The following is a 26,764-nucleotide window of genomic DNA, read 5'->3' as shown; positions in this document are numbered from 1 at the left end:
TGTGACAGTAAATGTTGGACGATGGTGTATCTGGACATCCGCAAGTGCATATCTTTTACTTGGCAGAATCGAATATAGGATCGTCATGAGTAAATATAAGCACTTTTTTTTAACGAGGGGCATTAATGTAAAATCAAGATGTTAATAGAGTTGACATATCCCGGTAACAAAATAAGTGTTTGTTACAGCTTGAACAAGTTGTCCTTTATAAATTGTCGCTTGCCATTTCAATTTGAAGACACATCAAGAAGAAAAAGTACATACGGAGTGTTTGGAGGATTCTTCATAAAGATACGAATCTGGCACGATGATATCTATTAAGATTTAGATTATGAAGTATTGCTTTAATCTTTTTTTTTTATAAATAAATAATTCATTAAAAAAGCGTTCAAAAGGGGAACGCGTCCCTAACAAAACCACAAAAACCTGGGTACCCTAAGGCCCCAAGGAGGCCAAAAACTCAACAGTCTCCTCAGCAGAAGAGCAGAGTCTACTCGAACCCCAAAAACAAAGAGAGCTAATAACAGAAGATTTCAGAACAGTGATGGAAGATTCCTCTCCTTCAAAGGATCTTCTATTCCGGTCCCTTCACAAAAACCACCAAAGACACAAAGACACCATCCTCCAGAACCCTCGAGATCAGTGAGACTTTATTTAGGGAGTTGGGGTAAAACTGGATATTTATTGGGCTCTATTAAAAAACCATCACCTGAACCCACATTTACACAATGGGACATTGATAATTGTACCATTCTTGGGCGGTTATTCAATTCTATGGAGCAGTGTATTTTTAATATGTTTATGTATCATGAAACTGTACACACCTTATGGACTGCTCTCACTAAGACTTATGCTTATGCTCGTAATGAAGCCCGGATCTATGAGTTGCATCGAGATATCTCACGAGCTACTAAAGACGATTTGAAGCTGTCATTTGCAGATTACTTTGCCTTCCTTCAGTTACATTGGGAGAAACTTGCTCACTATGAGTCCCTTGGTGATATCTCAGCAAAGGCTGCAGGGATTATTAAGGTTAGACACGAGTGCCATCAGATTTATCAGTTCTTATGGGACTCCGTCTAGAATTTGCGGCCCTTCGTGCTCAAATTCTGAATACTACACCTCTACCCTCTATTTTCAAGGCTTTTGCTATTATTGATGGGCATGATCGTCGATGTCAGGTTACACCTTCGATGGCTCCTGCTATACTGTGGCATTAGTCGCTTCTTCTAGACCATCTGGTACTCGCAGCTGTGGCCGTGGCAGTAACCGTGGGCGGGGGAGTTATACCATATGTGCACACTGTGGAAAAACTAGTCATGCTAACGATAGGTGCTTCTAGCTCTACTCACACCTCAGATCTGGTAGCACTACAACTTCTTTTACTGCTGCTATTGTCGAGTCCTTTGGTGCCCATGAGCCACCTGCTCCTTCGCCTGGATGTATTGATATGCATTAGTTGCATACACAAATTGGATCTATTCTCTGAGATCATTTATCACAGGCATCTCTCCCTTCAGCTACATCTGCTGCAGCTCACTTAGGTACCATCGCTTCAGCTACATCAATTGCAGCTCACTTGGGTACCTCATCTGCATTCCATGCCTCTCAGTCTAGTATTGTTCCTCCAACTTGGCCATAGTATCTGGTGCTTCTGATCACATAACTGGCGAGTCTCAATATTTTTCGGATATGGAAGCATCCTCTGGGCAGGTTCGCCTTGCTGATGATTCTTTTACACCGATCTTTAGTAAGGAACTGTCCCTTTATCTCCTGATTTATCTTTACAGTCTGTTCTTCATACGCCTAACCTATCCCTCAACTTATTATCTGTTTGCCGCTTAACTCGTTCCTTGGCCTGCTCAGTGACTTTCTTTCTAGATCACTGTGTTTTTCAGGACCAAGCTACGAAGAGGATTTTTGACAGGGGGTATGAGAGGGCGGGTTGTACGTCTTTGGGACATCTCCAATTCTTGTATATGCTTCCGTATTACCGGACTATGGAAGACATTCTTTTATGAACCAAACTCTTGATTTATGGCATGCTTGTCTAGGACATGCTAATTTTCAGCATTTGTTATCTTTGTTTCCTGTGTTATGAACAACTTGTAGAACCCATCAGTTTCGGTGCTTTGTGTGTGAGCTTTCTAAACACACACGCACCCCTTATATTTTGCGCATGCGTCGTAGTCTTGTTTATTTGATCTTATTCATTTTGATGTATGGGGACCTTCCCCTGTTACTTCTTACTCTGGTCATAAACATTATGTGACGTTTATTGATGATTACTCTCATTGTACTTGGGTTTATTGATTAAAACCCAGTTTAATACTATTGTTAAAACCATCCGGTCAGATAATGGTAGGGAATGACTCTCTAATGATTTTCGGTCTCATCTTAATCAATTAGGGATTATTCATCAGTTGACATGCCCTGATACACTGGAACAGAATGGAGTGGCTGAACATAAAAACTGTCATCTCATGAGTGTTGTTAGGTGTCTTTTACGGGGTATGCAGGTTCCTCAATCTTATTGGAATAAGGCAGTTCTCACTATAGCTTTTTTTATTAATCGAACCCCTAGTCGAACTTTAAGGGGTAAGGTTTCATTACATATTTTGCAACCAGACAACACCCTTTTCTCTATTACTCCTCGTGTTTTTGGATGTACATGTTTTGTTCAAACCGACGTCCTACATGTACAAAGCTTGATGATAAAGCTATTCGTTGCGTTTTTCTGGGTTATTCAACTATGTCAAAAGGGTACCGTTGTTATGACCCTAGTACTAGTCGGATATATCATTCTCTTGATGTCACTTTTTTCGAAGATGTTCCCTTCTTTGGCACATCTTTTTTGCAAGTTCCGTCTTCTTCTTCCATCAGTGACTTTCTCACCCCTGGCTCAGCATGCACCAGTTCTATCCTCAACATCTCCTCCTGTGGCTCAGCCCAAGCTTCGCGTATACACTCGTCGCCCACGAGATCCCCCTTAGCTACCCTACCACTGTCCTTTTGTGGTACAGGTAATCCTAACCCTGCTATTCCCAATTTTACTTCAGATCCTACCTTGCTTACTTTTACTGTAGATCCTGCATCACCTACTTTTGATTCTGATTTACCTATTGCTCTCCGCAAAGGTAAAAACACTTGTGTGACTAATCATCCTATTACCCAATTTGTTTCTTATCAGGGACTTTCACATAATTACGGGGTCTACCTTGCTGCCACCTTGGCTATTTCCATCCCTCGAACTGTATATGAGGCTTTGCAACACCAACATTGGACAGCAACCATAGCTGTTGAGTTGGATGCCTTGTAGAAAAATAAGACAGTAGAGCTTGTTACTTTACCACAAGGAGAGAGGACTGTTGGCTATAAATGGGTATTTACAGTCAAATATAAATCAGATGGTATTGTTGATCGCTATAAAGCTAGGCTGGTCGCGAAGGCCTTTACCCAAACTCTGGGGAAGGACTTTAATGCTACTTTTGCTCCAGTCGCCAAACCCTTTCTTATTTCCTTAGTGGCTTGCTACTCTTGGCCTCTTCACCAATTAGATGTGAAGAATGCCTTTCTTCATGGGGACTTGACATAAGAAATTTATATGGATCCTGGTTTTCGGCTTCAGGGAGAGTATTTTGGGAAAGTACGTCGCCTTTTAAAATCCTTATATGGACTGAAGCAGTCACCTCGGGCATGGTTTCACCGATTTAGTGTTGTAGTTATTTCTATGGGTTTCACTTGTTGTCTCTCTGATCACGCATGCTTCTTTCGTCATAGTCCAGAAAATCATTGTGCCATTATCTTAGTATATGTTGACGACATAATCATCACAGGAAATGATGCATTTTTCATTAACAAGGTAAAAATAGACCTTGGGTATGCTTTTGAGGTTAAAGACTTAGGTCCTCTTCATTTTGTTCTTGGTATTGAGGTTGCATGCTCTAGGCATGGCATTTCGCTCTCTCAGCGGATGTGTGCATTAGATCTCTTAGTATGCTCGAGTGTCGTCGTGCTTCCTCTCCTATTTATTCGACGCATCGGCTTTATACCGAGTCTGGAGACCTTCTTCCAGATCCGTCTGCTTATCAGCACCTTGTTAGCCGCTTAATTTATCTAACAAACACTAGACTTGATCTCACATGTGCGGTTAGTGTTGTGAGCCAGTTCATACATTCTCCTCGGACCTCACACTTAGATGCAGTATACTGAATTCTTCGATACCTTAAGTCCTGCCCAGGAGTTGGTCTATTCTACAAATCGATACCACAACCTCTTATCTCGTGCTGCACCGATGTTGATTATACTAGATCTCTGACCGTCACTCTACTTCAGGTTTTTGTACTTTTCACGGGGGCAATTTAATTTCTTAGAAAAGTAAGAAATAAAGCGTTGCATCTCGTTCTTCTGCAAAGGCAGAGTACCGTGCCATGGCTTAGGGCACATGTGAGATCCTCTGGCTTTGTTCCCTATTGACTGAGCTAGGATTCCCTGTATTTAGTTCATCAACTCTCTTCTGTGATAACTGGTCTGCTATTTTTCTTCACATTTGACTCAGTTCTTCATAAAAGGACAAAGCATATTGAGGTTGATATTCACTTTCTCAGGGAGGAAGTGCGATATGGAGTTATCCATACTTCCTTCAATTCTTCTACTAATCAGCCTGCCGATATGTTCACAAAGTCAGTAGGACAATCTGCTCTTCGCTCTGGTATTGGCAAGCTGGGGCTTAGTTGATATTTTCGCTCCAACTTGAGAGGTAGTATTGGGAGAAAATATAGGGATTTGATCTGTATTGAGAGTATCTTTAGGGATTGGATTTGATCTGATCTTAATTTGATTTTATATGATATTATTTTCATCACGTGCCTATTAGAGGCATATTCAGTTTGTAATATAAATTAGGAGCATGGCTAATGAGAATTTGTGGCTTACAAGAGCCTTTTACATTCAACTGATACCATTCATCACAACCCGCCCAGCCTGGTGTAGATACCATTCATCACAACCCGCCCAGCCTGGTGTAGATACTGTCTGCTTTGCACAGTCTCCGTGTTCACGGTTTTCAAAATGCATCTACACAGTTAAGGGGTATCCATGCATATAAGTGCCATCCACACATATAAGTGCCAACAACCTCTCTCCAAGCCAATGCGGGACGTCACAATCAGCCTGCTGGCTGCTGCTATCCAAGTTAATACAATTACCTCCTCGGCAGTTCACGTTTCTTCACTAGTGATCTACTGAAAACACACTTGCTGAATTAACAATCAAAGCAAACAAGTAGAATATTCGATTTATGAAAAAGGATTGGCAATTGATATAGCAATCTTCAATGATGCTTCGGACACAGTTTCATGCTTTAGACGAAGTTAACACGTGAGACGGTAGGATTATGGTGGAAAATCTAAATTCCTAAATATACGATAATTTAAAACAGTAGTAATATATGATAAAATTGAATAAGCGTCTTTGATTCTGTTCTCTCACTCAAGGACATAAAGACTAGATTTTTTGAAAGATTTCTCTCTTCTCTATAAACCATATATTCATAAATATTTTATACTGTGTCGCGTTTGTCTCCAAGTTCTGCTATACTTGTGAAGTTTGACCCAAATTAGGAAAATTTGCAGTCCGCCTTCCAGAACAAGTTGTATCTGTACATTTCTGTCCAGGTTGTACCAGTGGAACTTTGAGTAATGTACCGGTGGAAAACTTGCTGCCACTAGTATCGTTGGAAATGTTTCTCGAGGAAGTTGTAGTCGTAGAACTCGTCCAGTACCTTTAGTAATTTACTAACTTTTCCTAATTTCGACTTCGAATTCTTTTTAATTTCTAACAAGTCAAAACTTTTTTGTCAATCATTTTGAGTTAAAAAATACCTAAAATTCTAGGAATATCCATATCTGGAATGTGCCCCCTAAAACCCAAGTGCTCTAAGGTTTCACTTACCTTAACCAAGTGTAATCTAAAACATGAAGAATTTCATCTTGATCTTTTGTGAACTTCCATCTTTATCTTCACTTGAATCATGGAACTTCCTTGTAAGTGTTACGATATTGTTGACAGAATAACATATGTCGTGGCACTTGGAACTAGGCTTGAAGGGCACCGAGTGGTAAAAAGGGTGCAAGTTTGAGGCAGTCAATAACTGAGCCTTGGCAAGCATTCTGGGTGTAAGACCAAGTTAGAGTGAGTTGTAACTTGTTCTTCAGATAGTGGATTTTTTTGCCCTGCATTAGGTCCCTTTTTTCCCCTTAGGATTTTCTTTAAAATAATATTCTGGGTGTAAGGCCGAGTCGGAGTGCTGTTTCAACTTGTTCTTCAGATAGTGAATTTTTTTGCCCTGCAATAGGTGCTCTTTTTGCCCTTTTGGGATTTTCTATAAAAATTATTTGGGATTTGCTCTTTATTTTTATTTTCCATTGCATGGTTGGTTGATAAGCACAACTTTATCTGAACTTGGTAATTGTTCAAGTCTAAATCAATCAAATGATCTAGTAGGCCTATTCACCACACTTTTAGATGCATGCTTCAATTTATGAACCAATCAAAACAGCAGGTAATAGCAGTTGTGTTGACCATGTACGGCTGCCCATTCTCACATGATCTGAAAACCATGCCTAATTTCATTTCTCCATTTTCTCTATATTTTCACGAAAAAGCCTTTAGGTTCATGGTTTCTTGAATCAGTTTTTCAGTGGGTCTTTTGTCAATTTAAATTTAATGATATCTTAGTTTGCAGGATTATTAGGTTGGCTATTGTATTCTATTATGTTATTTATCCTGTTAAATGGACTTGTTGAGTGTCGTTTGCATGTTGTTTTTTTGTTATTAGTTCTCATATTTCTTTTTTCTATTTCTCTTGGTAAAAGTAATGAAATACTATTTTCTTTTTCTTTCTATCTTTTTCATTTCTTTTTTTAAAATTTAAAAAATGATTGTCCAATACCGTAGGTTACACAATGGAGGGTTACTGTCTCCTTATCCATGGAAACTCTCATGTCTCTCAACAAGGACTTGAATTATTCACCTTTTCCAAGGGAGCAGCAGGAGATACCACAACTGGTGTTAGAAGAAAAGAAGTCAAAAAAAAAAAAAAATGCTAACCATGACAATCCTGAATCCTTACCATACTAATTCCACTTCGTCCACATCAATGATTTTTTGGCATGTGAGGATGATGGGCTTTGAAATCCTTAGGGCCCATATCATGTTTGGAACGGCTCATATTGGTTTGGAACAGTTCATAACATACCAGATTTTTTGGTCCAAACCCATATCGCCAAATTGGTGATTTTGTGTGGAGGAACTAAGCAAATTTCCGAATTTCCCAAAACAAATTTTCGTTACCAAACATGGTTCCGATTTCTACCCAAAACACTCCTATAACAAAACGGTTGTTTTGTTATTGACCAAAAACATAATACCTAAAACATATCGCATGCCAAGCGGGCCCTTAACATATGGTTGCCTTTTTTACTTTGGATTTAAGGAAGGCGACACATGGTAATGCATAAGATTTGCTAGTTGCATTAGACAGAATAGAGTTTGTTCTCTGTTTGACTTATGCTGTTAGTTTAAGGAAACTGTCCTTTTTCAGCTTTATAGACATTGTAAAGGGCAAACCAAGTGCACAAGGCTCCATTGCGGGGTCTGGGGAGGGTCAGTTGTACGCAACTTTATATACAATGCCATCCCATTACAATGCGGAGAGGCATCTTCCATGACCTTCCACAATTTTATGGTGAAGTCAGTTGCCCACATTATTTGCATTACATTAGTGGTTTTAGAAAGGGATGTCAATGGATCATGAATTGATGCGGTTTATTTACTCAGAATGCTGGATCAGCTAAAAATCTTTGATCCAAGTGATTGAACAGATTTAGCAGTATCGGGATTTAGTTCTTACAAACAGATGCTCGCTCATATTTTATATTTGTAAAATAGTATAGTTTCATATATAATATAGTGTTTCTGCATATGTATGCTTGATTACGCTCCTTTCCTTTTGGAGCTTGTGTATTTAGCTTAGAATGAACCATGGAACAAAAGCAGCAAGTTGTTTATCTTGTTTTGTACATGGAATGGATCTGAAAAACACGATCATACTTGAATCTGATTTGTAGGAAGGTTCTTCAATGAGTTGGCACCTGTCCTCCGTGAATGCTGGAGTGTTTTTTATGTTATATGTTTTCTTCTTCTTCCTTATTTTATTTTATTTTGTAATTATCGCATTATTGTATGCTTCTGCGTATTATGCAATTTCTCTTGCCTTAAGTTTCTGAAGGTTGAGCATCCTTAATATGTAAAGCTTTTCTTTTTGTCCAAGACTACTTATCCAAGTCTCAGAAAGTTATCTTGATCGATACAAGTATAATCTCCTGCAGGCTATTGAGATATCAAGCAATGAGTATGAACCTTCAGAGAAAGACATTCTATACGCTGAAGGAGTCACTCCTGGCAATGGACTTGCCTTCATTGAATTCTCATTTGATGATCACAGTCCCATGTCCGAGATATACAATGAAAACTTGGAATGCCAACAACCTCCTTTGGCCAAGTAAAATTTTAAGATGCAGTTCTTGTGTATATTCTTTTTTTTTTTTTTTTTCGTTTTTAATTCATTTTCCCCCTTGTTGCTGCTGCTGTAGCGAAGTGTTTCTTCTTGATGTTCTTTTTCCTGATGTCTCAGGTACCAATTAATTCGCATAAATTCAAAGGGATTGCACGATGGCTGCAAATGGCTAGAAATGTTCGAAGATGTGAGGGCAATAATATACTGTGTTGCCTTGAGCGACTATGACCAGGTGTTTGACCATAACACAGGTCCTCTTCAAAATAAAATGCTGGCTAGCAGGGATTTGTTTGAGAATGTGGTGGGACATCCTTGTTTTCGGGACACCCCTTTTATGCTTCTCCTCAACAAATATGACGCCTTTGAGGACAAAATCAACCAGGTTCCCTTAACAGTATGCGAGTGGTTCAGGGACTTCAGTCCTGTGAGGCCTCATAACAGTAATCAATCCCTGGCACACCAAGCGTATTATTATGTGGCTATAAAGTTCAAAGAGCTCTATGCTTCCATCAGTGGCAGGAAGCTGTATGTGTGGCCGACCAGAGCTCGGGAGCGAACATCGGTCGATGAGGCATTTAAGTATGTTAGGGAGGTCCTCAAGTGGGATGAAGAGAAGGATGAAAATATGTATGGAATCAATGGGGATGATTCATTCTACAGTACCGAATTGAGTTCCTCGCCTTATATTAGGCAGGAATGAAACCGCAGAAGCTATTGTTTTTTATGTAATGCGAAATTGAAGGCATCAGTTAGGCCTTTGGATTCTTTTACAGCCGGAAAGGCGTGGGTGGGTTTATGCTATATTGATGCAATCAAGAGAGAAGAATTAAGTGCAGTGTCTGGTTTTGGTTTAATCTGGGATTTTTTTTTTTTGTTTCCTCGGAAAGTAACTCTCGTACCCGCTTTTCCCTTATGGGAGCTAAAGTAGATACCATTGGGCTACACTCTTTGGTGGGATCTGACACTGGCATGGATGTGATTAATAGATTAGCTCAAGTTTTATTTGGTAGATGTGTGTGTTTGTGGCTAATTCTTGACTTGTACATTTGTCACTATTTTCTTCAGCATAAAGAAAGAGAGCGCCTGCATTTTTTAGTCCCATTTTCTTACAAGGTTTGATGTAAAAAGGTGGGCAGAATTCTACCTGTCGTACTCCAATTGACATATATTAGAAATTTGGTTGTGAATTGAATTTCAGGTGGTGAGAATTGCTTTCCTCAACACATTCAATATTCTTTGGATACCTTTGAATAATATATCTTTATTTACAAAATATCCTTTGATTGCATAGTTATAATTTTAAGAATTCTAGGTCGAAGTTATGCAATAATAAAATCAGCTAGCCTCAAGGGTTTTTTTTCTCTTTTATTTATTTATTATTATTTTAATGAATTGGTGGGTATGCCATTCCAAAAGATACAGCAATAAAGGACAAAGAAAAAACAGCAAAGCAACACTCAAATTCTGGCATAAAACCGGAAGTGAACGCAACCTTTAAGTAATTGCAATTCTGGCATTCATTGACAATGAGGTCTGTGTTCAACTGTATAGAGTTGAAATCTTGAAATTGGAATTAATGAAATTAAAGAAAATATTAGTTACAATTCTGATTGACGATGAGGACGGTGTATAGAATTGAAATTTTGAAATTGGAATTAATGAAATTAAAAAAAAAAAATTTTAACTTTTTTGAGTTGTATTTTTTTCAAATCCATGCTGCGGAACATGGTCGGAGTTCATTTAAAGATTTATGTTTTTTTGTCAAAAGGAAGCTACCACAGAATTCTGTGGGGGTACCTTTGAGAAAAAAAAAAAAAAAATCCTTGAAACCATGGATCCCCAAATAACTTAATGGACGGACTACTTCCAATTTTTAGTCCTGTTTCTGACCATTCTATCCCTACCCCCAACTTAATATTTCTCCAAATGATAGAATGAGTAGAAGAAGGAATTGCCAACCAAAGAGAAGATTTTCTTGCTCTGATCAACTCTGTGGTACCCAATAGCTAAATCTAATTCAAACTAGTCCAATTTACAAAACAGTTTCTATCTCAATCACTAAACAATGATGCCATCACTAGAATGGATGTGGAGAAATCATTCTTTGCAGTTATTGCAACGATAACGTAGTGTAACGAACGGTTACAAATACTCTACCAAATTAAAGTGGACTTACAAAAAAACCAAAAAACTGATATATGTATTTTAGTGGAGTATTGGTAGCTATTCATTGCACCACGTCATCGTTACAATGATTGGAAGGAATAATTTCTCATCTATGTGCTAATCACAGTCTCTTCACGAAATTATCAATTATTAATACAGATCAAATGGGGGTGCAAAATCCTCTCCTATCTCACAGTGACCAGTTCCCTCCGGTGCGAAATAAGTGGCTATGAAAGCCCCACGTCAATTAAAAAAAGTGAATAACTAAATTTTCACCACCTTTTTAAGTTGTAATCCATATATATAAAAACTTTAGACATTATTTTCAAAATACGGTATAAGTTATTTTAATAGACAAGGTGGGTCTGGTTTATTTCGTCTTTCTTTCTTTACTTGGTCTCTGATATTTTATTTTGGGGTTGGTTTGTTTCTCTTTCTCTCTCTACTTGATCATTTGATATTTTATTTTGAAGATTTCATTAAAATTCATTTGATTATCGTCAAATTTATTCCCTTTGTCTGAACGATTATTGGCTCATCTCAAATTCATGTTGATCCATCAAATGGGCCTCTTTTAAAGGAAAAAAGCTGTAAGATATGAATTTGTAACTTAAAGTGAGGTTAGATCCTCAACGAGCCCTTTACTCCACGTCTGACTACTTAACCAAATTTAAAGTTACATGAATTTGATCTTTCGTGGTACAAACTCTTTTTACCAAATCCACTAGGCCATTGACTTGTTGATGAAAAGAAAAAATGAAAAAAAAAAAAATTGATCTTCCGTGGTGCAAACTCTTTTTACCTCTATATTATTTCCTTTTAGTACTCAAGCTCTTTGGACTGATTCTCCGTAGTTATCTAAACCAAAACAATTCCTCATAGACACAAATGTGTAATGGACATATTAAATCAACGTTTGACACGTTGTCATGAATTATTTCGAATGGAAAAGTATGTGTTTAAATGATTTTATTTTGTTTAAACAGAGAGATTTATTGAAAGATAATTGTAAACTTGCTGTTGAGGAACAAATTATCATATATATTTTTTTATGATACTTGATCATAATCAAAGAAATATAATGTTGCAAGAGCGATTTAAACACGTTTTAACAAAATCTTGAAAGCATTTTTAAAATTCTCCTTCTCCATTATTGTTATTTCTTCTTTTGATAATATCTCTAGTCACATACACAATCATCAGAATTATCGACCCCATTTTTGGGTAATTGATTTTTATTTTAAAAGTTATTTCATGATTATGCTTATTTTCACTAACATATATTAATTTATGTTTAGGATTGTATTAGTGCAATTGATGAAATCATTTCAATAGACAAACAACTTGCATTGCGGGGACGTAAAGGAGATTACACACAAAATGTCATGATTTCTTATTCATTTGCCATGCGATTCACATTTGTTTGGCAGTTCATGATTCTTATATGTGTAATGAAGCCATTCATTGGCCATAAATAAACTTTCTGAAACCACCAAATGGTTCATATTGATATTCTGAAAATAAAATTTATTTATTTAAATATATTATTTTGTTAAATGAATTTTTTTAACAGGTAAATATTATGTTGTGGATGCTGGGTACCCTAATATGTTAAAATATATATATATTTTCCTTTGTCAAATAATAATATTTGAACTTATATTTTTTTTACATGCATCATCATATTTTTAATTAAAAAAATATAAAAGAAATTTTTAAAAAGTAAAATGTATAGTTATATTTGCAACTACATATAAGTTCATATCTTTTTTGATTACTCATTTTATATACTTCGCATTATATATAACATTATAATATTTTTTATATTATATAATATGTACATATATATGTGTATAAATATATGAGATGAACTTTTGATAAAAAAAAAAAAAAAAAAAAGGAAAAAAAAAAAGAAAGAAAGAAAGAAAGAAAGAAAGAAAATGATGTTACAAGATTTAACTATGCTAGACATATGTTAAAGTAATAGTATGTAGTTGCACTCAAACCTATAAATTTACTTTTTAATATTTAATTTTAATATTTTTCTTTATTAAAAGTAGGAAAATGGTGATGCATGTAATAGAAAATATAAATTCATATAATATTATTAAAAAATAAAAAATAAAAAAAATCTTTTAACTAAATTCAAATGGCATAAAACTATCGTTGATTTGGTTGGTGGGAATATTTTTGGCAAAAATTCAAAAGTCTACCCGGGTTCGTTGAGTTTTTTTTTTTTATCTCACTCATGTTCCATCACTCTCTCAGGCTCAGTGGGCTTTTTTAGGAATCATTGAAATTTGACAACAAACTAAATTTGTGATTTTTATTTTGATGTTTCAGGATTGCTATGGAATCAACACAATTCTATTATTTTTTAAAAAGCCACTGAAACATCAAAATAAAAATCACAAATTTAGTTTGTTGTCAAATTTCAATGATTCCTAAAAAAGCCCACTGAGCCTGAGAGAGTGATGGAACATGAGTGAGATAAAACATAAGTAAATTCAAAATGGTTAAAAAAATATATATGCACAAGTCTTAATTTTCTAAGATAAAGATAATTATGGTACTAAAAAGAGAGCTCATGTCGAAAATAAAACTGTTTCAATTCACGTCTAATAAAGAGAGAATTCTGTGCATAATAATATTACTCTTAAAGATATAAAAGCCAAAATTATTTAGTGCAGGAGTTTTCTAATTTCATTTTAAGAGAGAAAAAGTGAAGTTGGCCAATATCAACTCATTTTATACAAAATTAATTTTAATATTTTTTATGATGTCACACATTCCAGCACAGATAGACATTCTCGATTCGTGTTCTTTTTGTTATTTTGATTAAAATTGAATTAAGGTAAGTTGTGGGTAGGAGGGCATTGAATCAAAACCATTATCGCATGTTAGGTCGGTCAATGAATTCTAATAAGGTGTTGGTATAATTTTACAGAACGTCATTGTAATTTACAAAAAAAATAAAAATATATCTATTATTTGTGTTCAAATAAATTGGCAAGAAATTAAATTTATTTAGGGTGAGCAATAAGCACCAAAATTATACAGCCTATGTGCTTACCAGCCACAATAAAAAGGAAAAAAAAAAAAAATAGAAAAAACGAAAAAACGAAATGCCACGGAATGTGTAAACCAGCCATAATGGAACGCGTAGGCCCAAACAAAGTAAAGCAAAACCGGTTGCCACCACCACTTTAGCACCACAAATGTAATGGAAGCTTTCAGTTGGTGGATCCCACCTCTAGAGGTATCCCGAGAAAACTCAATACAAAAAGATCTTCTCCCCCAATCATCCAAATTACCAAATTAACCCATTGGCTATTTCAAATTTCAATCAAATAAAGAGGGCATGCCTATTCTATTCTAAGTCGGTCGGTTGGAAGAGAGGCCGATGGGTGGAGAAAAAATAAGAAGAAATAAATAAATTTTTTTCATTTGTTAGTGTGGAGGAAAAGAGGATGGATGAGTCAACCATATTTCTTAAGAATGTCTCATTTATCTTTTATTATTTTTCTTTCGTTTAATTTTCTTCATTTTTATCAAACGCACGAATATAGATACGAAAATATGAATACGAATACGAGTACGATAGAAGTAAGTATTTGATGTATCGGTATGCCCGACCAATTAAAATGCATTATATCAGTTAGTTGAGAACAATTTTAATAAGTGAGACCATCTTCATTGAACAAGTTTAATAAGTCACCCATTATCATATGATAAGAGTTGCAAAAGAGCTTAAAAGTTTATCAATAGTTCGGACTCATTCGTTAAGTAATTATGTTGAGTTGAACTTTAATTTTTAGACTTATTTAGTAAACCAGTTTCGAGCCCGTCACGATTCCAAACTAAGCTAAAAAACAAATGATCCAAGTCGAAATAGACTCAAACTCGATTCAATTCATTTGCAATCTTATGGCACGATGTGAACATAATAATATAGCAAATTTAAAATAAATAAGATAAGTATAGCAAATGAAATAACTAATTTGGAATTTAGAGATAGAATATTGTTGTTTTTATTTTATGAAATTTTATATTACTCTTTAATTAACTTATTATATTATATTTACAGTGTTCTCAATCCTCAGTGGTAATTCTGTATTTAAAGGCAACAACAGGGTTTTTTTTCCTTCTTTTTTTTTTTTTTTTAATACCAGGTCAACCACGTTTATCACAAATATTTTAAAAATATTTTCTAATGTTTGGCTATTTATTTTGTATCTCCAAACGCTCACAAATAATTTAACAAGATCGAGCGAGACCACTGTTTCGTTTCTCTCTCTCTATATTGATTGTACATATAACAAACAATATTGTATATAGTATATATACAACTGTCTCACGAGGGCTTATCTTTATACCTACCTGCTCTTATCTAAAAAATAGAGTAGGTTTGTTGATTTAGGGTTTCTGATTTTTGTGGTGTTGAAGATGGAAACAGCTACAGTTCTTCGGTCCTCTTTCGGCATCTGTCATGGACCTTCGAATCCAGTCGTCCGATCGGCTGTTTCGATGTCCAACGGATCCGATTTCGTGCGTTTCGGCCCCAAATCTCGGTTTACAAACGCTTGGATCAAGGTATGCTACATAAAAAATGTTTGATTGTTCGAATCATAGATTTATGGCTTTGTTTGGTTGCCAAGAAAAGAAAAAGGGCAATTTTATTTTCTGATGTAAAGAAAAGTTGGGTCTACATTTTTGGGTGAATTTAAATAATGGGTTTAATTTTTCTTTCGTGTTTGTTGACTCCACCTTAGTTTCTCAGTGAACAGGCAGATAATACGGGGATATGAATATGTGATGTGTGATGTTTACTGGTAAATCAGTTCAGAATTTTTGGTTTATCAGAAAAAAAAACTTAGTCTAGAATTTAATTTGCAAATTTGACTTTAATTTTGGTTAGGGTTTGCTATAATGTTGAGTGATTAAATTATTAGGGTATGTTATACTAAATACTGCAAGTTGAGCCACAAATGATCTTATTTAGGACTGGGTGGGTTGAATTTGGTTTAATTTCAAGTAGAACTTGACTTGACCTTAACTAGTCTAGTCTGTTTAAGGTGTGGCATGCTATTTAATTTACATTTATGTGTCAGTAGAACTTTGAAGGTACCTGTTCTGAACTGTGAATGATGGACCTACGTCTTTTTTACATTAATCCAAATATATACAAACAAAGAACACATTAGATTAGCTGGTTTAAACTTTAAAGTGTTAGAAACTTAATGAGTGTTTTTAAAGGTTAGTGACCTTTCAACTTCCATGTGATGTTAATGTGCTTGAAAATATAGTATATATTTGATTTTCCATTTCGATTGTGGGTGGCAGAAATACCCTTTAATTTCACACTCAAAGTTGGGGCATAGAAGAATAGCTGTTGGGAGTAGGAAATGCACTGCAATTAGGGCCTCATCTTCTTCCGATTCAGTGGGCCCAACTGCTCCAATCGCTCCTCTAAAGATGGAGTCTCCCGTTGGTCAGTTTCTCGCTCAAATATTGATAAGCCACCCGCATCTTGTCCCAGCTGCAGTGGAGCAGCAGCTTGAACAGCTTCAAACCGACCGTGATGCAGAGAAGCACAAGGAAGAGCCCTCTTCTTCTGGCACTGACTTAGTACTGTACAGGTTAGTGTTGTATGTAAGGACTTGCTGATTATAAATTACTTAACCCTGATTTTGGTTACTGATTTAATTGAGGTAGATTAAACGTTGACAAATGTGAAGCTTTTACATCCATTCGGAACTAATAGTAAATAAACAGGTCTCAAATTTTTTCTTGTATTCCTTCGGCAATTCTGCAACTAGAATTGAAATTATACTGTTGACTGGAAAAGTGATTTTTTTGATGGTTTTGAAATTATTAGGAGAATTGCAGAGGTGAAAGAAAATGAAAGGAGAAAAGCTGTAGAAGAGATATTGTATGCGCTGGTTGTGCAGAAATTCATGGATGCTACTGTTTCTTTGATACCCACCATAATCCCCCCATCATCAGACTCTCGTGGCCGAGTTGACACCTGGCCCAGCCAAGATGACAAGCTTGAGCAGCTTCACTCTCCTGAAGCCTATGAGATGATCCAGAATCACTTGGCTCTCATTCTGGGCAATCGCTTGAGTGATTCAACCTCTGTAGCTCAGATAAGCAAGCTTAGGGTTGGTCAGGTTTATGCTGCATCAGTGATGTATGGGTACTTCCTCAAGCGAGTTGACCAGAGGTTTCAGCTTGAAAAAACAATGAAAATCCTTCCACAGGGGTTGGATGATGGAGAGAATAATGTTCAGCAAGCTTTGGGGGAGGAGGTGAGACCCAGTGGTAATGGTGGCAAGGACTCATTCAGTGCTGCTCTACCCCATCCTGAAGTATCATCCTGGTCCGGCGGCGTAAGCCCTGGAGGTTTTGGAAAAGGGTTAAAGGCCTCCCGGCTGAGAACCTATGTCATGTCATTCGATGGGGAGACACTTCAGAGGTATGCAACCATAAGATCCAGAGAGGCTGTTAGCATCATTGAGAAGCATACAGAAGCATTGTTTGGTAGACCTGAGATTGTTATCACACCTGAAGGGACCATTGATTCTTCAAAGGATGAACTCATCAAGATTAGCTTTGGTGGTTTGAGAAGACTTGTTTTGGAGGCCGTGACTTTTGGTTCTTTCCTCTGGGATGTTGAGAGCTATGTCGATTCAAGGTACCATTTTGTCATGAATTGAGCTTTCTTCACTTGCATCGCTGCCAAAGCAAAATTTATCATGGACTGACCGGCTTAATTGCTATAATCTAGTGTAATTTTAGAGGAAATTACCAGGTTATTGCGAACTAATTGATCTGTGTATAGTTATGGGATTTCTCATTTGATGTAAGAATTTTAAATAGTTTGAAATTTGGATTTGCTTATTTAACATATGATTGTCTATTAGATAGTAGGTTAGCTGAGTGGAATTAAATTATTTAATCTCATTGTTACACATATTTGATCTTCAATTGCTAATGTTTTTTTGGATAAGTAACTTCAAGTGCTAATGTTCGAGGGATAATTTGGCTTAGGACGATTTTATGCTGCTTTCATTACTTATATTACTGGAGAAACTATCAAGATTAGGACGATTTTATGCTTCTTTCATTGCTTATATTACTGGAGAAACTATCAAGAGGGTGCTACTTAGTGTTGTCATGGCCTTTGTGACTGACTGTGAGTACTGGGTGAAATACTAGGCACTGTAACCTCTTAAAACATTGAATAAGATTCCTACCAAGATGGTCGTAATGTTGTTTTAATGCATCAAAACTGATAAAAGCATTGGACCTCAAATTGTAGTTAAATCGGAATAAAAACAAGTGTAATGACATAAATAATAGTCTTATTATTGATACAAGAGCAACCAGAAGGAGAAGACAGGTCAATAACAATAGCACACGCCAATGGATCTTAAAATGACTTATTTTGTCTAGTTTAAATATTGGGGTTTTTTGTTTGGTTAGTAATTTTATTTATTTATTTTTTTGGTATTGTTAAGAATATTATTCCTTAGGAGTCGAAAGATAGTGAAGTGGGCTTCTTGTGTTTGCAGGAAGTAGTAGACCCAGGTATGTGGGCAGTGATTAAGTTTTTTTTTTTTTTTTTCTTTTCTTTTCTTTTCTTCTTTTTAATTTATCAAATTTGTTATTAAGATGAGAATTCAACTCGGGTTTGTGGATAATTGCTTTGGTTTGGTCCACCAGCAACCTTAATGGACGGTTGAGTAGGGTTTAATTGGAGTGGAGGTGTCTCCTCTACCTCCCAAAATGGAGGTTGAGTGCTCAAGTCCGGATTTGAATATGGTGGGTGCATCTTAATTGTAGTATAAATAGGGGTTGGTTCGTCCCAAATTGGATGTTGAGTGCTCAAGTCTGGATTTGAATATAGTGGGTGCATCTTACTTGTGTATAAATAGGGGTTGGTTCGTCTGAGAAAGTTATAGAGCCAGATTTAGGGTGAGATTACCAATAAGCTAAACTTGATTTGTTCAATGATACTTCTACTATTTATTTTCTCCCTGAAATATTCCTAAATATAAGCATCCCTCTCTGCACCGTTGCCATCGTTGTCACCATTATTACCTTATGCCAAGGGTAGACGAGCTCAAGTCCTTAGCTAGACATTGTTATATATTGATATGTATAGCTTTCCACCTTCATACATATATATCATATAGAGTATTCGCTTACTTTTTTCTATCATACCTTTCCCGGTTGTTCATCTTATGTGAAGGGATTTTTGTGGTTAGAGATTGAATTGCAGGTGCCAATCCATCTTGCATTGTTGAAGTCCCAAGCAGAGTAAGGTTGAGGGGGCGGCTGATTGCTATCCTACTAGTTAATCTACGATTAGAATTGTTAGCTTAAGTCCCAACGTTAAGCCATACAAGTTCTTAGAAAGCTTCTGAGCTTAAGTTTTTTTTTTTTTGGTAGGGTTTTCTCACATATATAAATGGGCACCTTGATGTAAAACGAGGTTAAAGTTTTATGATTTCTTTGATTGAGTGAGGGTTGAATCTGCACTTATTTTAAGCGTCTTTTTCTCATCTTTATTTAATTCTTCAATTTTCTGCAAGCTACATTTCATGGGTAATGCTCAGCATCTGCTCATGTATGTTCTTAGCTACTGTTTTTACTGCATTGTTTGTGTTTAAATCAGTTTCATCTGTATAGTTGGAGCCTAAGACTTTGTTTAAGTGATATTTAAATTGCATTATGAAACATAGTTAATTCGATTAACACTTGGACTCTATTTGTTTAGATGTAAAATATTTTTCAGAAATTTTTTTTTTATTTTTTGGTGATTGGTTGTCGTAAAATATATATATAACAAAAATAATTTATTCACCCATTTTTAACAAGTTATTTTACACGTCTCACCCGATAAATTTGATTTTAATTTCAATTTAGATCTTTTCCAAACACCGAAGAAAATATATATATATATAATCAATTAAGATTACGTAATTTTTTTTTTTTTTCCCCGATAAAATATTTAAGTAATCTTAATTGATTCGGAAGTTGGGGCTGAATTGACTTTACCCCACTTTCACAATTTGATCCCCACTTCCCCTTTGGCTGGATCCCTATCTAACCTCCGGAGTCCACTCAATAATCTTTAGGGGGAACTGGCCAATGTGAGAGAGAGGCACAAGGTTTATCTATTATTATGTTACATTTGGGAGCACCAAACCGATTTGGTGCTCCAAAATACGGTATTTCATGTCATGGTTTCTGTTTATTAGTGCCAACATATTACTTTGTTGTATATGCTATTGACTGCATTGTTATAGTTTGGCGAAAAAAAAAAATTGTATTATACACGTTGAATTATAATTATGTACTGTTTTACTTTATTCTATTCATCAACATAAACGAATAAGAGTAAATGATATACTTTCAGCTAAATTTATGTAAGTTAAGAATGATGTCATGAAGACATCATTATATCTAATGACGTCATATATGCACTCACGTGTAATAGTTGAATGATGTCAACTTTCAAATTATTTATCATTATTCTTTGATCAATTCCTATAGTATTGTTATTATTTTAGTAAGTAATGTAATTATATATATATGTATATAAACACTAATTGTTCACTGAAAAGGGGAGATATTAGAGATTTTATCAACCTTTGAAGAAGAGAAAAGCCTAAATCTCACGCATTGTTCTATATTTCTTTGGATAGAAGGCAAGTCCTTGTATGAGTTTTGTTGAATTCGATTATTTCTTTCCATCCAAATAAACTAGATTGCAACTAACTCCAAACATCAGTTTTCCATCCAAATAAACTAGATTGCAACTAACTCCAAACATCAGTTTTCCATCCAAATAAACTAGATTGCAACTAACTCCAAACATCAGTTTATGCCTTGTGTTATATGATCCGATAGTCACCCACAAGTACCCAACTACACAATGCCCATCCTGAGAAGAACATCTATAACATCATTTCTAGAAGGATCGGGGGCAAACGCCTGCTAAAAGATCTCACTTGGAAGGTTTGCGAGATTATCTCATTCTGATTTGACATGAGGAACCGGGCTAGCCACTACCAAAACAGTATTCGGCCTCAGCTCGACCTCAAGTGAGCTCGGTCAAGCCAAGCTTGGTCTCAGCTCGCAAGCATTTTGGCAAGCACGGGACCCGAGCAGTACAACAGAAGATCCTAGGTGGGACGAGTTATAATATTATTTTCCTAGCCTAAATGCATGGTAGACTCCACTCTCTTCTCACCGTCTTAAGAGAAGTTATTAAATGGTTCAGGACCATTTTACACTTTGTGGACCACTTCAATTTAGGACCTTCGATTGAGAAAGTAGATTCAAGTACTCAATGACTCGTGTAGACCTTTGATGACAATGGTGGTAAATGTATCATGTGCACTTAAAGCTCAAGTTTAGGTCACTAAAATTTGTTTAGGGCCGAAATGATTCAAACATGCATATCCCTCGGGATGACCTGACCCTGGTGGACTTGGATGAAACATATTTTAAGGGCAAAATTGTCATTTGACTATGAGATAGGCACTATGTGGTTGTACAAGCTCACATATAGAGAATACAAAGATGTCTATATGTTCACACTTCCATTCGAAATGACAAACAAAAAGCAATTGGCACTTTGGTGCTTCACTGATGAGATGTATTCTTCTTCTTTACATACCAATTCTGCGTCAATCAATGTCTTCTTCTTCTTCTTCTTCTTCTTCTTCTTCTTCAAATCACTAATGTTGCATTAATCAATGTCTCTCTTCTCCATTTTTTCTCTTTCCCGACAAATTAATCGATCCAAAACACAAATGGGGTACCATATCATCCTCTATTGGCGGCACTAAATCACTAAGAAGCCACGTGAAGCTCCTTGGACACATTCCATCTGTGCAATACTTCGCCAAAAACATCATAGAACTCGATTACAGAATCAGTTTGTGTCAACTGAACAGACACAAACCCTTGCCCATCGTAGAGGAATTTCAGACCTTCTTCGTTCAATCCTTTAACATCTCCTCTCCACGCTTTCGAGCCTGCTCCACTGGTTATGAACTGGATGGGGCTGCAACAGCAACATGAATTAGTGCAAGCTGTTCGAATTCTTCGGGTTTTAACAACACTAATAGGATTATTGAAGTACCTTTTGGTGTCGCTGATTTGTTCTAGGCAATGGTCGTGCCCATTCATGTAAAAGTCGACATTGTAAGCCTGCAATTTTCAGCTAGTGTTCAAAAGTTTGAATTACTTTGCTTATTAATGCGGAGTGTTTGAAAAATTCTTGTTTACCTGAAGAGTTGGAAGAAGCCGGTTCACAAGTTCCTGAGTGTCACCATGATGCCCAACACTTCGGATTGCATGATGACCGACAACAATCTTCCATCTTGCTGTTGATTGGCTCAGCGCCGATTCTATATCCTAGTTACAGGATTGGCATAAATAAGAAACTTTGTCGAATTGAACTTAAATAGAGATGTCAATTTAACCCGATGGGATGGGTTTGGAAATATCCTAATAAGGAAAGGGGCTGGTTTGGAAAGACAGCCTAAAACCCGCAAAGTCCCGATTAATAATTAATATATAAATAAATATTCTTTTATTAGCTAGAATTTTTATTTTCCCTTTATAATTTTAAATTTTAATAATGTTTTTGTTATTATGATTGTTAAATATTTATTCAAGTTTGAATTGTTTTTCTTTAAAAATATGTACATCTGGCACCCTGAACCCGCCTTGACTCCAATGTGGGGTGCCCCGGATAGGATTTGGAAAAATATTTTTCTTGGTGGGACGGGTTTGAGAAAGGTTTGCCCCGTCCAAGACCCGCCCTGGTTGACATCCCTAAACTTAAGTGACGAACAATAAGCATGTTCTATCAGCAACTGAAAGGGAAGTAACTTCATTGATGTGCAACTTCAATAAAGTTCGCAATTTGATCATTCAACTCTGGGTAAAAGAAAGAGAATCAGCAATATATTTACCTTCAATAGATGTGCAGTGTAAGTCCTCCTAGAGGTAATGCCTCGCCAATCGTAGGTGTGGTTCTCAGCATCACTAAAGTACATTTCCACAAAAGGAGTGGTATCCAAAAAGAACAACTCAGCTATTTCTGAAAAAAAATTCAAAATTATAATTGTATCGAACAATCAATCTACTATATATTGTCTTACATGTGGTACCCAATTCATGAAACAATGTAGTAATATCAATTCACCTTCATTGACAAGAAAAGATCTCAAGCAAAGCCATCGGCTATCGATTCTCCTAAGGACTGGGCTCAGTTGTGCTTCTGCATTTCCCCTGTAATCGTGGTTGCCCAAGACTGCATTTGAGACATATCTATATAGGATTAAAAGACTAAATATATGTGTGTGTGTGTGTGTGTGTGTGTGTGTGTGTGTGTGTTTTATGGCTCTTGGAAGAAATGTTGTTGCTTCATGGTTCTGGTGTTGGAACTCACTGCTGTACCACTGCTTTTGCAGGCTGTTGGCTGTATAGACTTTGGTGAATGAATCCTCGAATCCGGTATCATACTCGCCTGTCAAGCCGTTATCGTAGAAATTGTCACCGGTTGAAACTACAAAATCTATATCTAATTTCTTTCCGATCCTACCCATCTGCAGGAATTAACAGAATACTGTTTGTTAATTTTGGTGAAAAATATATTCATAATTTAGTTCAACTTCTTTAATTTTCATTAATAAAATATGATGCCTAAATTTTATATAATAAATATATACTTTTTCTCCTTAACAATTAAAATACTAGATTGAAAGTAGATGGTTGAAAATTCCTCTACGTTTTCGAATTCTTTATAATTTTATCACACTAGCTAAAACAGTCACCCCCTTCCCCCTCCTAAGAAAAAAAAAAATAAAAAAATAAATCAAAGGAAGTAGCTGACTATTCATTACCTTCATTTAGGGGTGCAACTTGGGATGAAAAACCCGAACCTAATCCGACCTCAATCTGATTTTTCGCGGGCTTGGGTAATTATTTTTACAATTAGAGTTGAATTTGGATTGAAAAATATCCGAATTAAATTAGGGTTGGACTTGAATTGAAGTGCTAGCAACCTGAGCTAAATCCAAACCCGAATTATAATATTATTTTCATAAATATTTTAACTTTAAAATACATTATATATAATATTTAAATTATAATTACCATTTTTCTTTTCAGCTTCCTTTGTTAAATCTTAATTTACCGTATGTTAGCATTTATGAGAATTAATATTCTAAAAATTTGTTTGTAATTTATTAAAAATCTACAAATAAGTCTTTAAACTTTTTTTGTGATTTAATGTAAAATTAATTCAAGATTATATTAAATTTTTGGTGTGAAGATTAGCTACATGAGTAATCAGAATTAACCCAAAGTTTTAACACGAAATCTAAATTCGAGTTGCAAGACCAAATTTAAAAATAGGATGATGGGTTGGGCTCGTGTTAAGTAGTTAGGGTTGAGAATAAGATTAGGGTTGGGCTTGGGATTAACATTTCATATGGTAAGTTGTACTTAAGTTATACCTCAAATTCGCTCGAGTTGCAGCCCTACCTTCATTAAATTTATTCTTTCCGGCCAAAAAAAAACAAAGAGAGACAAAAAAAAAAAAAAAAAAGTGAATTATCAAAATGTATCAATCTTGAACTTAATTCCTTATAAATTGTTTCAGTAACAAATGTATCCTTTTTAATCTCAAAAACCAATAATGGATCTTCTTCACTAGACACTTCTATATCAACAAACATGTAATGGTTCTCATCTACTGATGTTGAAGACACCATTATTGAATTCAAAACACAGCATTGTTCTCTCTCTCTATATACATATATATATTAGACTAGAACTGTGTACATATAGGCTTGAATTGGATACCTGAAGAGCAACTTGAGATTGGTTGAAGGCACCTCTTCGTCCCCAATCCCCAAGAACCAGAAAGCTAAGCGAGCCATCGCCTTTTGCAGGGTGTTCAAATCTCTGAAGCTCCGAGGTTGTAGAAACAAAGCACCAGCAAATACAAACACCCAACAAAAACCACACAATTAACCACCACTGTTCTGTTGTCTGAACCAGCCATGGCTAATCAGTGGAGGTGAGTTGGGATTTTGAAAGTGCAAAACACACAGAGACACACATACATATATATATACACACACATATATATGGAGAGAGAAACAGTGTGCAACCAGCCACCTCTTAGAAATTAAAGTGTTCTAGGTTCACTTGTTTTAGTTGTAGAGTGTTGATTGTCGTCAACTGTGATTGGATTGGAGTAGAGTCATGGGCCGATGCTGCTGGTGAGAGGCTAAATATATGCGATAGAGTATATATATATATATATATATATATATATATATATATATACCCACAAGTGGTTCGTTTGGGGAGCAGTGTATGCCAACGAATATGCCATGGGATCTTTAATAGAATATGGCGGTGCTCTCAAAATTGATGTTCCCAAGCTGGATGGATCCACGTGATTATTATGTGTGTTTCTGGTACACTTTATTAAGGTTGCCACTGACCAATGGAGATTAATTTCTTCAAAGATGAATAAAAAGATATTAAATAAATTATAGGGTAAATTACACTCGTGCTATAATGTTTGGTCTAATTACACTTAGCGGTTGAAATAGTGCTAATAACACCGTGTACCCCTCATGCGACGACCCCTTTTTCATTAACCTGATATCTGGAATAGTCATAAATTTTTTACTTTATGACAAATTTTCTGTTTCCCTATATAAAATGACCTTAATAGTCTTTTAAAATTTTAAAAATCATAGGTACCAAAATTCGCTTGACGAATTTGCCATTCCCATGGCTATACATTGGCCCTCTACACATCGTTATATATGTGGAGGAAAGAAATCTGAACCAACTAGAATTGGACACCTATATAAATCATCAACCAATGGAAGCCAAACGCATGTCAATGCCACCAAGCAACATGTGGCGCAGTAGTTCAAACCACAATTAAAATTCGAAAATGGAAACGATGAAGAGGAGAAGGCCAGATTATCTGCAACAAATATGGAATGAAATTGAAAAAGAGTAGATCAAGGAGGGAAATTTACTATGAACATTACATGATCACTACATAAATAGACGAAGCTCAAACCCAAAAAAAAGGGCATTAAACATTAGAATTATTAAGCTCGGAGGCCTTTTGCTCAAGTAATAATATAATTCCCTTTGTTTATTTTAGGGTGTTGGCATGAATTTTTTACTCTCACGTTTTTTGCACTTACATTTTGGCGCCGTCGGAGAAAAACTTTTTTAATACTTAATAAATGTAACTCCATTCTTGGAATATGACTGAAGCAAAAGTATCCTAGCGACAAGAAGAAATCATGAGAAAAATGTGAGAAGAGCTCCAACAACATATTGAGGCCCTTAGCTAAGGGAACGTCGAACTCCGGGTGAGGGCTGAGCGAGCGGAAAGCCAAAGGCACCTAAATCCACCATGATAAGATCACGCAGAGTCCAACCATTTGTCTATCAGAAAGGCAATCTAAAACCGAGACCGAGGCAGTCACCTACAGGACATTCCAATAGGGGGCAACCAGATTGGAGAACCCAAATGCAAAAGAAAATTAGTGTGCAAATCAAGGAGTTTAAAACTCCCACTGATTTGGCTACGCAGGTGGCCAATAAGTTAACATAATCGTCGTTGATGAAATCATTATAACTCCAAAGCCGAAGCAGTTCAGCATGATTATATTTACAGCCTTCGATGGTACTACCGATTCAACAAAACATATCTACCATGCCTAACAACAGATGACCGTGGATGCTGATGATGAGAAATTAATGTGTATGGTTTTTGACCGGTCCTTTACAAGGGTCGCGATACCAAGTCAAACTTGAAGAGTTGTGAATTTAGGAGGTGGCCAAGTTTTACATTTATAGAAAGCCACTACTACCTTTCTCTATATAAAATATAGATAGGGCGAGTAGGGATCGTCCCAAGGGATTAGATGGTGTATCGAATTGTGA

The 26,764-nt window shown here is 36.0% G+C and overlaps 3 protein-coding genes across 4 annotated transcripts in view; 2 read left to right on the top strand and 1 right to left on the bottom strand.

Annotated features, from left to right (window-relative positions):
* Positions 1 to 9,770, top strand: part of LOC132285395 (extra-large guanine nucleotide-binding protein 3-like) — a 38,226-nt gene extending 28,456 nt beyond the window's left edge. Inside the window, exons 7-8 of the mRNA XM_059787572.1 lie at positions 8,391 to 8,563; positions 8,696 to 9,770. Coding sequence (XP_059643555.1) covers positions 8,391 to 8,563; positions 8,696 to 9,278 — 756 coding nt within the window. The 3' untranslated portion in view covers positions 9,279 to 9,770. The remainder of the gene's footprint in view (positions 1 to 8,390; positions 8,564 to 8,695) is intronic.
* A 5,221-nt stretch (positions 9,771 to 14,991) lies between these two features.
* Positions 14,992 to 17,654, top strand: LOC132287055 (UV-B-induced protein At3g17800, chloroplastic-like). Its single transcript, XM_059789530.1, has 3 exons — positions 14,992 to 15,337; positions 16,088 to 16,383; positions 16,623 to 17,654. The coding sequence occupies exons 1-3, from the start codon at positions 15,191 to 15,193 to the stop codon at positions 17,461 to 17,463; spliced, it is 1,284 nt and encodes a 427-aa protein (XP_059645513.1). The 5' UTR covers positions 14,992 to 15,190; the 3' UTR covers positions 17,464 to 17,654.
* Positions 17,655 to 21,262: 3,608 nt separating this feature from the next.
* On the bottom strand, positions 21,263 to 25,076 carry LOC132285905 (purple acid phosphatase 17-like). Of its 2 annotated transcripts, XM_059788136.1 has the most exons (7): positions 24,641 to 25,076; positions 23,223 to 23,379; positions 22,977 to 23,084; positions 22,744 to 22,871; positions 22,052 to 22,180; positions 21,906 to 21,973; positions 21,263 to 21,827 (listed from the first exon to the last, which is right to left on the bottom strand). In XM_059788136.1, exons 2-7 carry the CDS (start codon positions 23,377 to 23,379, stop codon positions 21,614 to 21,616), a joined length of 804 nt encoding a protein of 267 aa, XP_059644119.1. In that variant the 5' UTR covers positions 24,641 to 25,076; the 3' UTR covers positions 21,263 to 21,613. The 2 variants fall into 2 exon arrangements, with proteins under 2 accessions (XP_059644119.1, XP_059644120.1); XM_059788137.1 differs by lacking the exon at positions 24,641 to 25,076 and having other exon boundaries at positions 23,223 to 23,754.
* Positions 25,077 to 26,764: the final 1,688 nt, after the last annotated feature.

The sequence above is a fragment of the Cornus florida genome, unplaced genomic scaffold (assembly GCF_030987335.1).
Source record: "Cornus florida cultivar Cherokee Brave unplaced genomic scaffold, ASM3098733v1 CherokeeBrave_3.0.0_Hap2_Chr11, whole genome shotgun sequence".
NCBI classification, from domain to species: Eukaryota; Viridiplantae; Streptophyta; class Magnoliopsida; order Cornales; family Cornaceae; genus Cornus; species Cornus florida.
Note: the sequence above shows the minus strand (reverse complement) of the source record. Positions and strands in the feature narration are given on the sequence as shown.

Excerpts from the sequence above, each read along its gene's own strand:
- LOC132287055 (XM_059789530.1), top strand. The coding sequence starts at position 15,191 with ATGGAAACAGCTACAGTTCTTCGGTCCTCTTTCGGCATCTGTCATGGA. Across the intron at positions 15,338-16,087 it reads TTACAAACGCTTGGATCAAG|AAATACCCTTTAATTTCACA; the intron begins GTATGCTACATA and ends TGTGGGTGGCAG. Across the intron at positions 16,384-16,622 it reads ACTGACTTAGTACTGTACAG|GAGAATTGCAGAGGTGAAAG; the intron begins GTTAGTGTTGTA and ends TGAAATTATTAG.
- LOC132285905 (XM_059788136.1), bottom strand. The coding sequence starts at position 23,379 with ATGGGTAGGATCGGAAAGAAATTAGATATAGATTTTGTAGTTTCAACC. Across the intron at positions 23,085-23,222 it reads GCAAAAGCAGTGGTACAGCA|TCTTGGGCAACCACGATTAC; the intron begins GTGAGTTCCAAC and ends TCTCAAATGCAG. Across the intron at positions 21,974-22,051 it reads GGCTTCTTCCAACTCTTCAG|GCTTACAATGTCGACTTTTA; the intron begins GTAAACAAGAAT and ends TGAAAATTGCAG.